General features: G+C 42.0%; 2 protein-coding genes across 4 annotated transcripts; one reads left to right on the top strand and one right to left on the bottom strand.

Moving 5' to 3' along the window:
* Positions 1-604: 604 nt before the first annotated feature.
* On the bottom strand, positions 605-6394 carry LOC108275831 (dentin sialophosphoprotein). The gene is made up of 3 exons (XM_017486848.3): positions 6009-6394; positions 5469-5510; positions 605-3764 (listed from the first exon to the last, which is right to left on the bottom strand). The coding sequence occupies exons 1-3, from the start codon at positions 6072-6074 to the stop codon at positions 1194-1196; spliced, it is 2679 nt and encodes an 892-aa protein (XP_017342337.1). The 5' UTR covers positions 6075-6394; the 3' UTR covers positions 605-1193.
* Positions 6395-11419: 5025 nt separating this feature from the next.
* On the top strand, positions 11420-15129 carry si:ch211-149b19.4 (uncharacterized protein LOC100149596 homolog). Of its 3 annotated transcripts, XM_017486847.3 has the most exons (9): positions 11420-11522; positions 12623-12707; positions 12897-13094; positions 13220-13318; positions 13695-13748; positions 13836-13901; positions 14041-14070; positions 14191-14226; positions 14543-15129. In XM_017486847.3, the coding sequence occupies exons 2-9, from the start codon at positions 12648-12650 to the stop codon at positions 14891-14893; spliced, it is 894 nt and encodes a 297-aa protein (XP_017342336.2). In that variant the 5' UTR covers positions 11420-11522; positions 12623-12647; the 3' UTR covers positions 14894-15129. The 3 variants fall into 3 exon arrangements, with proteins under 3 accessions (XP_017342336.2, XP_053542161.1, XP_053542162.1); XM_053686186.1 differs by lacking the exon at positions 13695-13748; XM_053686187.1 differs by lacking the exons at positions 13695-13748; positions 13836-13901.
* Positions 15130-16425: the final 1296 nt, after the last annotated feature.

Here is a 16425-nt window from a genome sequence, read left to right as displayed (position 1 = left end):
CAGCGGACGCTCCATTGATAATAAACGTTTTTAAAAATTTTAGGTTTTCTGATATGGGAAACAGTTGGGGAGGTGATGTTACAGGAACATAATCAACTTCATGGTGTTAACATTAACTCCAATTCATCACACCACTCACTCTCTCTCACTCTCTCTCTCTCTCTCTCTCTCTCACTCTCTCTCTCTCTCTCTCTCTCTCTCTCTCTCTCTCTCTCTCTCTCCCTATCTCTCTCATTTTATTTTACTCACTGATTTCAGTCTGCAAAACTGTGATTCAACAGTAAAGGTGTGTGTGTGTGTGTGTGTGTGTGTGTGTGTGTGTGTGTGTGTGTGTGAGAGAGAGAGAGAGAGAGAGAGAGAGAGAGAGAGAGAGAGAGAGAGAGAGAGAGAGAGAGAGAGAGAGGTGTGTTGTGGTGTAATAATATCCACAGAGCAGCATAAATAGGTGTTTGAATGAAAATGCAGATCACTTTGAAATAGTGGGTGTGGTTTTGGAACATGTTTGTGTGTGTGTGTGAGAGAGAGAGACAGTTCTAAAGTAATAACCTTTAAAGTAATCCATTATGAACACACAGTGAATAAACACACAGGAAACTGTTACAGCTGCATGAACCATTGCATTATGAGATTTATTTATTTTATTTATTGATCATTTAAATAGAAATCATGCTTTTGGAGTACAAGATCAGTCTGGAAATAAAAAACTTTTCCCAGGTCATTATATTGATAAACTTGCAATACAGAATTTTTATTAAGCTATCAGTATCATTACATCTCGTTTTATTCGAGGTAAAAGATGTTTGTGTTTAAATCTGGATCACATTTCCATTCCAGAAATACAGCAATTCATTCCTGAGAGGAGAAAACAGACCTACATCAACCACATGAGGAATTAAAACTAAACAAAACAAAAAACATTAAAGCTCCAATCAGGAAACTTGTTTAAACAGTGTCATGGCTGCTCCAGAGATCTATGCTAGAAGAGAATCATTTGCTAACTGTGTGCATGTTTGTTAAAGGATAACATGGTCGCTAACACAGAATATGATTGCGAATAGTGTGTATGAATGCTAACATGCTAACCTAATAAACTGCTTATGTTGCAGGACCAAGCCCCAACTTTTCATTAGCAATTCCTGACTTCGCCTTTAATTGTGAAAAACGTGCTAAGTTTACGCATATTTTATTTTATTTTATTTACTTTCCTCACTGCTGTCAGATTTTTGTCTCCTGTTGCTACGCTGATGATAACGTCTGGTACTTTGTGGCCTTTGGACATTTTTCCGGACTGATTTTCCACTTTGATTAGGAATGGGAACATTCAGGGCTTGGAGGAAAGACGTCCAGAGATTAGCGGCTATTACTTTAGCGGGTGTCTCTACAGGAAATTGACTGATTATCCCCTGGTTGGCCTTCCTGTCTCGTGTGTTTTCCTCATCACTGCTGTTTTCATTGTTCTGCAAGTGGCTTGGTTGGCTAGCAATGGAGAACACTGTGGATGTGGTAATGATCTGAGACTCCTGTGACTCCACGCTGTCATTAGCAGTGTTAGCATTAGCATTAGCTTCAGCACTATCAGCTAATCCTCCGCTGTTCTGAGTTGTAATGTGCGGGCTAGCGCTCAGATTTGGCGTGGTGCTCTCACTGGAGGCGTCTTCATTGCTAACAAGTGAATCGCTTGTTGGAACTGATTCAGAATTGAGTACTGGGCTCTCTGTAGTGAGGTCCACTGATTCATGAGTCACTTCTGAACTGATTCCTGGGCTACCGGTTGCAGATTCATTTGAAAATGATTCTTCATTTTGGTTGTTTTCAGAGATGGTGTTGTCTGAGGGGCTAGAGTCAGGGTTCGTCCCAACAACAGTACCTTCTTCATTGGATCCACCATTGAATGCAAGAGCCACGATGCGCTCGATTGTGTTGACCAATGGATCATCTTCTTCTGAACTAAATGTGGGTATGAGATCTGCATTTGACTGACTCTGAGGTTCTTCTTCATTGTTCACCTCCTGGATGACCTGAAGCAGAGACATGTGGGAAGATGGATCAGGAGTTCCCTGGTTTCCTAGCTGGTCCATTGTATTCTGGCTCTCTTGTTCAGAGTCTGTGGTCTCAACGCTCTCCTCACTGCTGGAGCCCACAGCATCAGCTCGGGTTTTGGTACCCTCTTCACTGTTGGACACAGCGGGATCTGGAGGACTGGTGGAAGCCCTCAGTCCCATTTCTCTGCTGGTTTCAATAGAGCTGGAGTTTGATGGTTCTTCTGATGGCATGTTGTGTGCAGAATCCATGTTCTCATAACCTTCAGGAAGTGATACTGGTGTACTTGATGGTGAAATGGAGGGTGACAGGGGTTGTTCTTCGCTGTGTGAGTTATCCTGGTTATTTGAAATCTCTGTAGGACGGCTCTCGTTTTCTTCAACTGAGTATGCTGGAGTGGTTTCTTGCTCTATGTCGTGTCTTGGATCTTCACTCTCTGTTTCATGATATGGGTCCTGGTTGTCATATCCTGCTTGATAGGGATCATACCTTTTACCATAGGGGTCGTAACCTGCACCATAGGGGTCATATCCTGCACGATATGGGTCATAACCTCCACCATAAGGGTCATACCCTGCTTGATAAGGGTCATACCCTGCTTGATAAGGGTCATACCCTGCACCATAGGGGTCATACCCTGCTTGATAAGGGTCATACCCTGCTTGATAAGGGTCATACCCTGCACCATAGGGGTCATACGCTGCAGCATACTCAGGATGGTTCCTGTATGGGTCATAATATCTGGGATCATACTGCCAGTCATCATTAACATATTCAAAGTCTGAACCAGAGAAGAAAGGTGTTGGAGAACCTTCATTCTTCTTCACCACTTCTGTATTTACCACAGACTCTGGACCTGATTTGTGACTTGGGGTCATTTTCGGTGTTGGATCAGTGACACTTGTCTTACACTCATCATCTGTTTCCTCCTCCGAGCTGGAGCTGAGTGATGAAGCTGTCTGAAAAGGTCCTAACATGGGTTCTGAGTTTGAGGGAACAGTCTGACCTTCTACAGAGGAAATATCTGATCTAGGGTCGGTTCCTTTGCCATTTGCTTCTGCTGAAATGGTTTCCTCATGGATTAAGGTAGATGCAAGAACTGCGAGACCTGAGAGTTGTCTGGAGAGATAGTGTGGGGCAGAAGTTTCTTTGCTGTCAGTATGGACCTTGGTCTTTTTGTGCTCTGATCCAGAATCAGACTCATTTGTGTCCTCCTGTAAGCTGGTTGTATCTGAGGTGGTTGACATTTCAAAGACTTTTGGATGGTCTGGGTCATATTCTTCAGAGTCAACTCTGGTGTCAGACTGATCTTCATCACTCTTATCATCTCTTAGATTTGGAGTTTCCTCCTCGCGTTTGTCCAACTCTTCATCACTCTTTCGCACCACAGGTCCAGCTGTTGGTTCAAATCCCTCTTCACTCCCCTCCCCGTCACTATCAGGGTTGTTTTCCTCTTCGGTTCTGCCAGGTCGAGCCCCATTATCCTGCGTTCCTTCATCACTGAATCCTCCGTTGCTTTCTCCAAGCTTAGATGTAGACATTTCCTCACTGCTCACAGAGAAGATGAAGCTCACGACATCAACGGAAACCTTGGTATTCTCGTCCCGTAAACTGACTGTAACGGTGCTCTGGCCATTCTCGTTGGGTTTTCCAAAACCTGCCGGTGCCGTGATTATGATGTCACTTCCTGGGGTTCCCCAAAACTGATTGACCCGTGAGGTAACCTGACAAAAGACGTAAACATTGATTCAAAAAGGAGTTCTGTAACTACACAGGTACCTGTGATATAAATGACAATATAACAGCGCAAACACACAGCGGTATTTTATTAATTAATACAGTAATAATTCATTCATCGTTCTACATTATATATATATATGTATGTATGTATGTATGTATATATATATATATATATATATATATATATATATATATATATATATATATATATCTCAATAGAACTGTAACAATTACATCAACACATATCTACTCTTCATCTCATCATCTTCACCTCCATTTCTTTCTTTCTTTCTTTTTTTCGTTCTGTCTTTCTTGTTTGTGTTCTTTTTCTTTTGTTCTTTCTTTTCTAATGTAAAATTTTATTATTTTTTATTTATTTATGTATTTATTTATTTATTTATTTTAATGCAGTGAAATATTTATTGCGTGACTTAAGGAACATTTACGCTACATTCACAGAGACACTTTACTGTTCAGCAGATACTCCTCTTATATCCATTTGTAAAATACAGCAAATAAAAATAATAAACAGTACTACACTACACAGTTTTATTAGAACATAATGTTTCCAACGTAAATCTGCATGTATATGTAAATTTGTGCATGCTATGTGGTTCCTGTTTTCTGACAGCCATCAAAATGTCCTTCTGAACACATCTTTTTGTAAAATACATTGCTGTGATTCCTGTATGTGAAGATAATGCACACATGGAGCTTGGGGGTTTCTTCAGAAGGTTAAGCTGTAGAGCAGAGCACATCCCAGCAGGAACGTTAACAGACCGTCTGCTCGTCTCAGGGAATCACCATTCGCTGTAACAGTTAGTTCTAGTTTCAGGGTTGATGGATTGATAGGGTCGGTGCAGGTGCAGGTGTACGTTCCTGCATCAGATTCATTCAAGTTGCTCAGCATGATGGAGAAATCCCCCTTTTCCATTTCTGATGGAAAAATTGTAACTCTGTCTTTATAGACTGGATCCTACTCATTGAAAAATGCTTCACCGCGAATGATGTTACACACCACACTGCTGTATCTGTCTCGCCAAAACACAGTCTGCAGCTTCTGAACACGGTAAGATCACTGATTCTCCTATAAAACCTTCAACACGGACACTCTGCACCGACACTGTGTGTATCAGAAGCAGGAAGGTGAAGCAGAAAATCCAGCTTACATTCATTGCGTACAACACGGGGACCGTTTCTAATAAACTGGAATAAATCTCTAATGTTAACTTTAAGCTATGTATAAAGTAGTATGGTTGTTTGTTTTTTTTATTAAAAAAAAAACAACAACCGATAACCATTTTTCCTTTATCCCTCCATCACTTTTGGCTCGTTGTAGATGATAAGTGGTCAGTTTCAGTAAAAATGGTTGGTTGCATTTGGGCCATTTTTACACACCCATCATTACCTACACTGACCGTAATCCATCTAAACCCAACCTCTGTACCGCCCAAAAACATCCCAATTACTCCTTCTTATCCTTTACAACATGAAACTTTCTGTCCACAGTGTCCATACTTTAGGGTTAAAGATGTTAAGAAGCCGAGTGAAAGGCAGATATGAAAAAAATAATTAAACATAACCCAAAATAGCAGAAAGAGAGACGGCAGAAAAAAACATCTGAATGATATGTGTGTGTCTCTGTGTGTTTCACAAACACTAAAAATTCTCAAAATCATATAACTCACCTGGGATTCCTGTGAACTGCTCACCTCATTATTCTGCTGCAGCTAAAACACACACACATTATTATTATTATTATTATTATTATTATTATATCATTATTATTATTAACACGATTTAACCATAGACGTGTAGATTTATAGACTAAAGACATATTTACAGAATATACAGATTCTCATGTTTACACTGCACCTGTAAATTAGATTACACATCAGATTGTTCCACATTAGAGTGATGAGGATCTCAACACTGTTTGAAGTTAGTTTGTAAATTATTTTGAATTCGTTTAGTTTAAATTTTCGAGTAGTGAAAATGAGACAATTGCTGAAATATACAGAGTACAGCTTGTATGAGTCTGAACTGCTAGAGTTCATCAGCGTTAGATCAGTTAAAGAACAGAAAATGTCATTAATGTTGCTGAAAAAACAAATCACTTCCTGTACGATGAGACGGAGATGAACCAATCAGAACAGAGTGTGAAAGTGCAGCGAGGTATTACTGAATGAATGAAACTGTATGAATGTGGATGTGAGGAGTTTTCTTACAGGAGCAGCGCAGGTCAGGAGCAGGACAGAGAGCAGGAGAACAACTCGCTTCATCTCCAACATCATCTAACAGCTGATACACACTCACTCACTCACACTCACTGACACACAGATGATGAATCAGATGAATACACGCTGAAAACACTTTCAGAAAGAATCCACCTTCTTTATTCTTCTTCAGTCTTCCCTCAAAATGAACGTGTTCCTTATTCAGATGTTCTCTTTAATCCATCCATGCTCCATGTGTGTGTGTGTGTGGGAGAGAGAGAGAGTGTGTGTGTATATATAAATAAAGTATAATGTAAGTATAAGAATGTGTGTGCGTGTGTGTGTGTGTGTGTGTGTGTGTGGGGTGCCTCTCTGCAAAGACTACATGTAAAATCGTTTATGTGTGTGTGCTTCTTGCATGTCATATATTCTGGGACCTTTTGGTCAGCAAATGAGAAACGATAAAACCCTAACACTGTGTGTGTGTGTGTGTGTGTGTGTGTGTGTGTGTGTGTGTGTGTGTGTGTGTTCCTGTTTTGCAGGCCAATTCGGCATCACACAAAATTACAGTACACACTTACACTGTCTAAGAATGTCCTGATGTACACACAGACAAGAGAGAGAGAGAGAGAGAGAGAGAGAGAGAGAGAGAGAGAGAGAACAAAGATAGAGAGTATGTTTATGTACATGCAGTGTTTTATTATGCCACATTACTCAGTTTTAACATCAGAAGAAGTTGCATAAGTATTTACACCCCCCACGCCCCCAACTATCACCAAACACACAGCTTCATGAAGACCAAGGAGTGAACAAAACAAGTCTGGGAGAAGCTCTGGAAAAGTCTAAATTAGGGTTTGGTTTATTTTTTAAAAATTCTAAACTTTTAACGTCCCACAGCGCAGCGTTAAAACTATTACTGTAAAATGTAAAGAATATGGCACAACCTCATTCAGTCAAAGAAACAACCAAGAGGACAAGAGTGCTGACGAGCATGATGCTACCACCACCATGCTTCCCTCTGAGTATGCTTCACTCTGGGCATGGTGCACTCTGGGGTTCTCAAACTTCACTTTTGTTCTCATCAGAGCAGAGATTCTTTTTCCGCATGTTTTCTGAGACTCTAAATGGGATTTCATACAGCTCTCCACAGCTTTGTGGTGTGTCCAGGCTGTGATTGTGAGCATTATGGGATGTTTTGTGTAGCTTCATGACATAAAATCCTAAATATATCCATTTCAGTTTCAGACTGCAACACAATGTGCAAAAGTACAGGCCACTGTATGTACACGTATCAAGGCCCATATATTTAGCTCTGTGTGTGTGTGTGTGTGTGTGTGTTTCTGGTGGATTTGTGTGTTGTGCAGCAGTGTGTAATTATACATCCTCCGCATTCACTTTCCTACTGCAGACATTTTTGTGTTTTGATCTTCAGAGAAACACAGGAAGAGTTCGGAGATTTCTGTTTTCTGAGGCCTTAATTATAGCGAAGGTCAACCCCTGAATCTACAATTACACTGCTGGACCTGTGGTTTACACGCACACACACACACACACACACACACACACACACACACAGACAGGCTAGGCTCTTACACTTATGAATTTTTTTATAGAGGATTTCAGTGGAATTTGAGGGTTTTATCAACTTTTTAGAGTTTAAACTGTTCCAGATGAAAGTGTGAAACTTTCCCACTGACGCACACTGCCACTGACGCACACTGCCACTGACGCACACTGCCACTGACGCACACTACCACTGACGCACACTGCCACTGACGCACACTGCCACTGACGCACACTGCCACTGACGCACACTGCCACTGACGCACACTACCACTGACGCACACTGACACACACTGACGCACACTGCCACTGACGCACACTGACACTGACACACACTGACACACACTGACACTGACGCACACTGACACTGACGCACACTGACACTGACACACACTGACACACACTGCCACTGACACACACTGCCACTGACACATGCTACCACTGACGCACACTGCCACTGCCACACACTGCCTGACGCGCACTACCACTAATGCACACTGCCACTGACGCACACTGCCACTGACGCACACTGCCACTGCCACACACTGCCTGACGCGCACTACCACTGACACACACTGCCACTGATGCACACTGCCACTGACGCACACTGCCACTGACGCACACTGCCACTGATGCACACTGCCACTGATGCACCAGGAGTTTGTCCGTTGGTTTCGACGAAGACCGATGTTTCCATTTCTGCCTCCATTATGGAGAACACAAACTGGGACTCGACTTGTGCGTGAATTGGATTAAAGTGAGGAAGACTTGCGCAGCATCGGCCTCACTCTCACTTGCCGGTGACCACCATGATCCAGTGGCAAGACTGAGTCAAGACGACTGAAGATGGCACCCGGGCACAGTGATTCATACACCCATTCATACACCCATTCATACACTACGGACACTTTGGAAATGCCAGTCTGCCTACTACGCATGTCTTTAGACTGGGGGAGGAAACCGGCGTACCTGGAGGAAACCCCCCACTGACGCACACTGCCAATGACACACACTACCACTGACACACACTACCAGAACATTGGAGAATTTAGATTAACAAGGACAGCTGATGATGTCATTAAGACCTTTTCAAGTGCCAACCAATCAGGAGCATCACTTCCAATCACACTCAGCGTCAACATGTCTCAATTCCTTCCCTTTTTACTACATAGTGCATTATATGGGGTGTAATTGTATCCAAATCTTTAGTGGACAAATTATATTACCCATAATGCACTGTAAATCCAGTTTGCCAGGGTGTATTCTGGTGTTTTCCCCAGTATTCCCAATATAGGCTCAGGATCAACCTCCACCCTGACCAGGATAAAGTGCTTACTGGAGATGAATACATGAATTATAGATGTATTGCATATTCTCACAGTCAATTAAATAGTAATATAATGTAAATATACACATGATATACAGACGGTTTTTATTTCCCTCACTGTCAGGTTTAGAGCTCCGTCTAACTGCTTAGAAAATTATAAGTAAATAATAAGTATAAAGTCTCTCGTCCCGGCTGCTGTCTGAGTGAACACCAGCTTCACTTTCACACGTGGCGCTCTGGAGCCACTCCACTCTCTAATCTCTGGTCTAATCACTCCATCTGGTGGTTCTTCTGAGGTTCTTCATCATTCTTACAGGAGAACATGTGACATGTGAGACATGTCTGAAATGTGAGAGACGTGTTATCAGTGCCACTGGATTTGAAAACACTTCTAATGTGTGATGATAGAGAGAGAAAGACAGAGAGAGAGAGGGAGAGAGAGGGACAGAGAGAGAGAAAGACAGGGAGAGAGACAGAGAGACAGAGAGAGAGAGGGAGAGGGAGAGAGAGAGAGACAGAGAGAGAGAGGGAGAGGGAGAGAGAGGGACAGAGAGAGAGAGAGAGGGGGACAGAGAGAGAGAGAGAGAGAGAGAGAGAGAGAGAGAGACAGAGAGAGGGGGGGACAGAGGGAGAGAGAGAGGGGGACAGAGAAAGAGAGAGAGAGAGAGAGAGAAGGGGACAGAGAGAGAGAGAGAGAGAGAGAGAGAGAGAGACAGAGAGAGAGAGAGAGAGAGAGAGAGAGAGAAGGGGACAGAGAGAGAGAGAGAGAGAGAGAGAGAGAGAGAGAGAGAAGGGGACAGAGAGAGAGAGAGAGAGAGAGAGAGAGAGAGAGAGAGGGGGACAGAGAGTTCGAGAGAGACAGAGAGAGACAGAGAGAGAGGGGGGGGGACAGAGAGTTCGAGAGAGTTCTCATTTATTTCTGGTTGAAGATTGTCTGAAGTAGGTCAGCAGGTACATCGCTGCTATACTGTACTGTACACTATGACAAAGTTAGATCCTTTCCCCACTGCTCCTCTAACTCCACCCTGACACCATCTTTGTTGATTGTCACTTCCTGTTTCCCGTCACCTGTCTCATTTTCTCCTGCGTTTTTGTCCAACTTCCTGCACGTTTTACTCCGGCTCTGATCCGATGCTAGTTCTCAAGCTTCTCAGATCTCGGTTTCTGTTTCTGATATGGTCTAGTGTCAGATCTTAGCCTGTCTGATGGTGCTTTGTGCTCTGCTCAGACCGTTATTAAGGCACTAGTACTAAAACTGTAAATATTACATGCGTAATATGGTTTCTCTGAGAAAGACCTCACACAGTGGTATATGAACTCATCACATGGTTCCACCCAGTGTTCTGTTCCTCACTAATCCCAGAGTTAACCCGGTTCTTTCAGCTCCTTTAGCTTTCAGCATGAAGACTCACATCACATAGTATCATCATCGCACACAACGATAGCAATGAGCTCCTCTGGCTATGATTACCACAACACACACACACACACACACACACACACACACACACACACACACACACACACACACACACTTTAAACCCATGATGAAGACAAAGAGAGCAAATCTTACATGTGATATGGATTATAGAAGTTCTGCTGCTATTATCATAAAGACAGGACCTTTAGGACTCTTTCTCACAATCTGCCCATACTGAACATCCTGTACACACTCAGTACTGTGTGTCTTCACTCTTCTACACCTGTATAATTATTTATAATATTTAATACTATCCCTGTCACCCAGAAGACCATGTCGTCTCAGGGAGTTTTCCTCACCTCTGTCACTTGTAGAATCGAAATCTACATCCAGGTTTCTTATAAACCACAACACAAATAACAGGGCTAGGAGAACATTTGAGGGACAAACCGGAGAACATTTGAGGGACAAACCGGAGAACATTTGAGGGACAAACCGGAGAACATTTGAGGGACAAACCGGAGAACATTTGAGGGACAAACCGGAGAACCCTTCAGTCTGCTGGATTTCTGAGAGACTTTCTGCAGTAATCCTAGAGATAATCCAAATCTTTACTTCATATCGTGTTTTATTTTGTCAGCATGTGTGTGGTGTTTCTTTGTGCTCGTAAACACACACTCAGCGTCTGTTCAGGCGACTTCAGACGTGTTCCTAAATCACTCGTTTATCCACACAGACACACACACACACACATGTTCACAAACTCCTGTCTGCAGTGATCTGGCTGTAAACATCAGCCTGGACTCCTGTACAAATGAAGGAGAAAGTGTGTGTCTGTGTGTGTGCGTGTGTGTGCGTGTGTGTGTTGGTTTTATAAATAATTTAAAGCAGGAGTATTAGCATATGTCTCTGTTTTCAGTGTAACGGTGATGAACACATCCGTTTCTTCACACTTCTCTGCTGATAATTTCGGGTTTCAGCAGAGCCGTTAGACTTGGCTGCTCTGACTCAGTGTCTTTGTCTAATCTCACACGCTGAGGAAACGTCTCCCCCGCAGTCAGACAGACATGATGGCCGTCTGTGTCTCTGTCCGAGAGTGTGTGTGTGTGTGTGTGTGTGTGTGTGTGTGTGTGGCTGGAGCATTTAAAAACTGTCCACTGGCTCTTTCACACCAGAGAACCCTCACCGACACAGCAGGACACAGAGCTGCTCACAGGTAAAAGACTCTGTTGCATTCAAACCTTTTCACAGCAGTAATGGAATCTGATCTCTAATGTACATTCATAATGGAGTCTGATCTCTAATGTACATTCATAATGGAGTCTGATCTCTAATTTACATCCATAATGGAGTCTGATCTCTAACTGTCTCATCTGTTTAGTATAGTACAGTAATACTGGCATCTGATCTCTAATGATGTTTAGTATAATGCAGTAGTACCGAGTCTGATCTCTAATGATGTTTAGTATAATGCAGTCGTACTGAGTCTGATCTCTAATGATGTTTAGTATAATGCAGTAGTACCGAGTCTGATCTCTAATGATGTTTAGTATAATGCAGTAGTACTGAGTCTGATCTCTAATGATGTTTAGTATAATGCAGTAGTACCGAGTCTGATCTCTAATGATGTTTAGTATAATTCAGTCGTACCGAGTCTGATCTCTAATGATGTTTAGTATAATGCAGTAGTACTGAGTCTGATCTCTAATGATGTTTAGTATAATGCAGTAGTACTGAGTCTGATCTCTAATGATGTTTAGTATAATGCAGTAGTACTGAGTCTGATCTCTAATGATGTTTAGTATAATGCAGTCGTACTGAGTCTGATCTCTAATGATGTTTAGTATAATGCAGTAGTACTGAGTCTGATCTCTAATGATGTTTAGTATAATTCAGTCGTACCGAGTCTGATCTCTAATGATGTTTAGTATAATGCAGTAGTACTGAGTCTGATCTCTAATGATGTTTAGTATAATGCAGTCGTACTGAGTCTGATCTCTAATGATGTTTAGTATAATGCAGTAGTACTGAGTCTGATCTCTAATGATGTTTAGTATAATTCAGTCGTACCGAGTCTGATCTCTAATGATGTTTAGTATAATGCAGTAGTACTGAGTCTGATCTCTAATGATGTTTAGTATAATGCAGTAGTACCGAGTCTGATCTCTAATGATGTTTAGTATAATGCAGTAGTACCGAGTCTGATCTCTAATGATGTTTAGTATAATGCAGTAGTACTGAGTCTGATCTCTAATGATGTTTAGTATGGTACAGTATTATTGGAGTCTGATCTGTGAGGGTGTCTGTGTTGTGCAGGATAATAATAATAATAATAATAATAATGGAAATGCAGTTGGCTGTGCTGCTGCTGTGGGTGTTGAGGATCACTGACGGATTTCCTGTGAGTATTAAACTCATTATCTCCACCATGGGTGATAAATTAGTGCTGAGTCTAATTCTGCTAACAGTGACCTGAACACTGCACTTTACCTGAACACTTTACCTGAACACTTTCCCTGAACACTGCACTTTACCTGAACACATTACCTGAACACTATCACTCTAACAGAAGTGCATCTTTAACTGTTAGGTTTCCTCACAGCTGAGTTTGGCTCCGTCCCAATCCTCCCCCAGTTACACCCTCCTGGTGCCTGTTAGGGTTCTTGGCTTGAATGGACCACAGGTGGTTCTGGTACCAGTGAGCACTGACTGGAGTACACAGAGGAACCAGAACCCGACGGCTCAGTCCGAACAGACACACACACTCACAGAACCTGAGCAGAAGCAGGTGAGTGTGGTGTTAATGCAGTGTTCAGTAATTCAGCTGTGGTGTTCAGATATTAATGACTTCTGAGTGTTAATGGTTTCGGCTGTTACTGAGTTCTAGGTGTTAATGGGTTCTATGTTCCACAGATGACGGGTCAGAATCAGTTTGTAAACAGTCCGTTCCTGCAGCTACCAACAGTCTCACCTGACACACCCGCACCTGAGAATCCCCTCCCACAGGGACAGGTAAAACACAAGCACACAGATTGTGATTGGTCAGAAGGTGTTGATTAGTTTTCTATAACAGCAGCACAGTGAACTGAAATAATGGAAAAGTTATCCTGCTGTCCGCTGCAGCAACACACTCGCACACACATCCTGCTGTCCGCTGCAGCACACACACACACTCACACACACACACACACACACACACACACACACACACCACTAACAACAAAGAATATGACAGAAAAATAACACACACCCCGTAGTGTTACGGCCTCCACTTCTCTGTGTTATTTTTTAATAATTTAGTGGCCCGTCATCAATTATTCCTTTACTTATATTACAATATTCTCTTATTAAATGATGTGTGTGTGTGTGTGTGTGGATTTGCATGAAGGTGTTGCCAGTGTGGAACACCATTCCTGGTGTGGTCCCTCTGCAGCCTGGAGTGGTGTGTACAACACACACACACACACACACACACAGAATCATGAACATCAGTCAATACCCTCTCTAAAATAAATTCTGTGTTGTACAGAATGGGCAGGCGTTTATCCCTGTGTGGGCGCCCCCTGCTGGAGGAGCAGCTAGAGGACAGAGACAGGTTTTAATATACTCTCTTTATCACAGAGACTATTGCTTGTGTGTGTGTGTGTGTGTGTGTGTGTGTGTGTGTGTGTGTGTCTAACTGTATGTGTGTGTGTGTGTGTGTGTGTGTGTGTGTGTGTGTCTGTCTGTTTCAGGTGGTGTCTGTTGCTCAGGCAGCAGTGCAGGTGAGTTTCTACACATTGTGTAAAAGTGCTGCATTTTAGCATCAACTATTTAACACAAATGTTTACACTAGTGCACCTGAGTGTGAATGTTTTCTTTAATATTACATAATTTCCTTTCAGTCCAATTCAGCAAGCTCAGAGGAGGGAGATGCACAGGTACCAGTCCAAATACACACACACACACACACACACACACACACACACACACACACGCACACACACACACGCACACACACATACACACACACACACGCACACACACGCACACGCACACACACATACACACACACACACACACACACACACACATAATGTACCAGAATTTTCTTTTTATTAAATCAGTTTAAAGACTATGCAGATAAACTCACTCTCACTCACTCTCTCACTCTCTCACTCACTCACTCACTCACTCACTCTCACTCTCTCACTCTCTCTCTCTCTCTCTCTCTCTCTCTCTCTCTCTCTCTCTCAGGTGATCTACATTTTGCCTGTTAGTTCTGAGATTCAGAACATGGGAATAATGGAGGGTGGACAGGGGGGTGTCGATCCTGAACTCACCCCTGACCCTAATCCCAATGCTAACCTTCACCTTAAACCCGACACCAACCCTAATCCTGACCCTAAACCGGGTCACCTGCAGCTCCACAATACCCCTGTCCCCAGCCCCACCCTTCCTGCAGGTGTCCAGGAAATAACTGACTCTCTAGGAAAAGCGCCCCCTGATGCTGGTGCGGGTCAGAGGACACAAACAGGAGGCGCTACAACTTCCTGTAACCACAACGGTGGAGTAGCTAATGCTAATGTTAACACACCATTGCTGTAACAAACACACACACACACACACGTGTATGAATAGCACTTAACAGTATTTCTTTGATTTGGATGTATTTTGATGCCCCATGTTTATTTGTTCCTGATTTATAATTGAAATGATGGAATTGTAAGAAAACTGTCACATGCTAATTTTTAATTAATTTTATTTTAATAAGTTAATGATCCAGTTCCAGTGATTGGTTCCACTGTCGGTGTTTGTTAATGAGAACAATAAACTTTTAATAAAATTAACTAAAACTTTATAGTGTCATTTGTGTTTCTGTATCAACTCCACGTGTGTGTAACAGACACAACAGCTCGAATTACCATTGCATATGCATATGGGTGTTTTACTGAAATGATAGGGTTTGTGTGTGCGCGTGTGTGTGTGTGTGTGTGTAATGTAACATAATAGGATTATGTCCTATCAGTGTATCGCTGACACATCAGATGCGGTCAAATCTGGACTAGTGAGCCAGTAATCCTCACTGTTCTTACTGTAACGTGGTCAAGGTTAAACACGGAATACACACACACACACACACACACACACACACACACACACACACACACACACACAGTGAGCTCCAAAACGACCTGAACATCATCTGTGTATTAGGAACATGATTTTTCATAGTTCCCCTGTGCTGAGGATAGAACACACACACACCAGTCTATACACAGGTACAAACAATATGGCTCTGAAAAGTTTTTGCTTATCAGAGATAGATAAGAAGAATTAGTATATACTTTTTTCCATTAAAATGATTCATAAATAAACAGAGTTGTAAAACTGAATACTACATTGTAAATATTAATCTAACATTTGTTTTTGTCAAATTGACATCTTCTTAAAATAATTGTGAAATGTCTAAAAGAAAAGGTCAGGATTCAGCACTAATATCAAAATAAATAAAATAACGATCAGGCCGAGGGCTTTCAGTACATCACACACACACACACACACACACACACACACACACACACACACACACACACACTGAGGACACACTGGTGATTGGAAGCTGCTCAATCTAAACTTTTCTTATATACTGTATAATGTAGGACAGAAGTGGAGTCATGTTGAGATAATGGTTTGGTGAGCCAGCCAGGAGCTGTCACAAAGGATGAAACCAAGCATGAAAATCCAACTAATCCAAGCTGCATTCCTGAAAACCCAACACCCAAAGTGTGAGATCCAAAGTCCAACCAAATGACCACTGACAGGATAAGATCAGAAATTTGAACTTAGCCTTAGTTTGAAAAAAATAAATCTGAGAAACATTGAAGACGTGCTCTTGACCCTTTCTGAACCTCAGTCATATAGTGCATATCAAATCAATTTAACTGAGAGAGAGCTGATTCATTTATTCATGATTTATTCTTCCACATGTATAAATAGTTATTGTTAATAATTTTCATTGTTAATTTACAGCTTAATATTTGCAAATTTATTTCATTTAAAATCTTTTTCATTTGACTTGTGCAACTTTTCTGACTTTTCATTTATAGAAGAGTTGTCATATCTATCTATCTATCTAT

This window comes from Ictalurus punctatus, chromosome 15 (assembly GCF_001660625.3).
Source record: "Ictalurus punctatus breed USDA103 chromosome 15, Coco_2.0, whole genome shotgun sequence".
NCBI lineage: Eukaryota > Metazoa > Chordata > Actinopteri > Siluriformes > Ictaluridae > Ictalurus > Ictalurus punctatus.
This window is presented reverse-complemented; position numbering and strand designations above follow the sequence as displayed.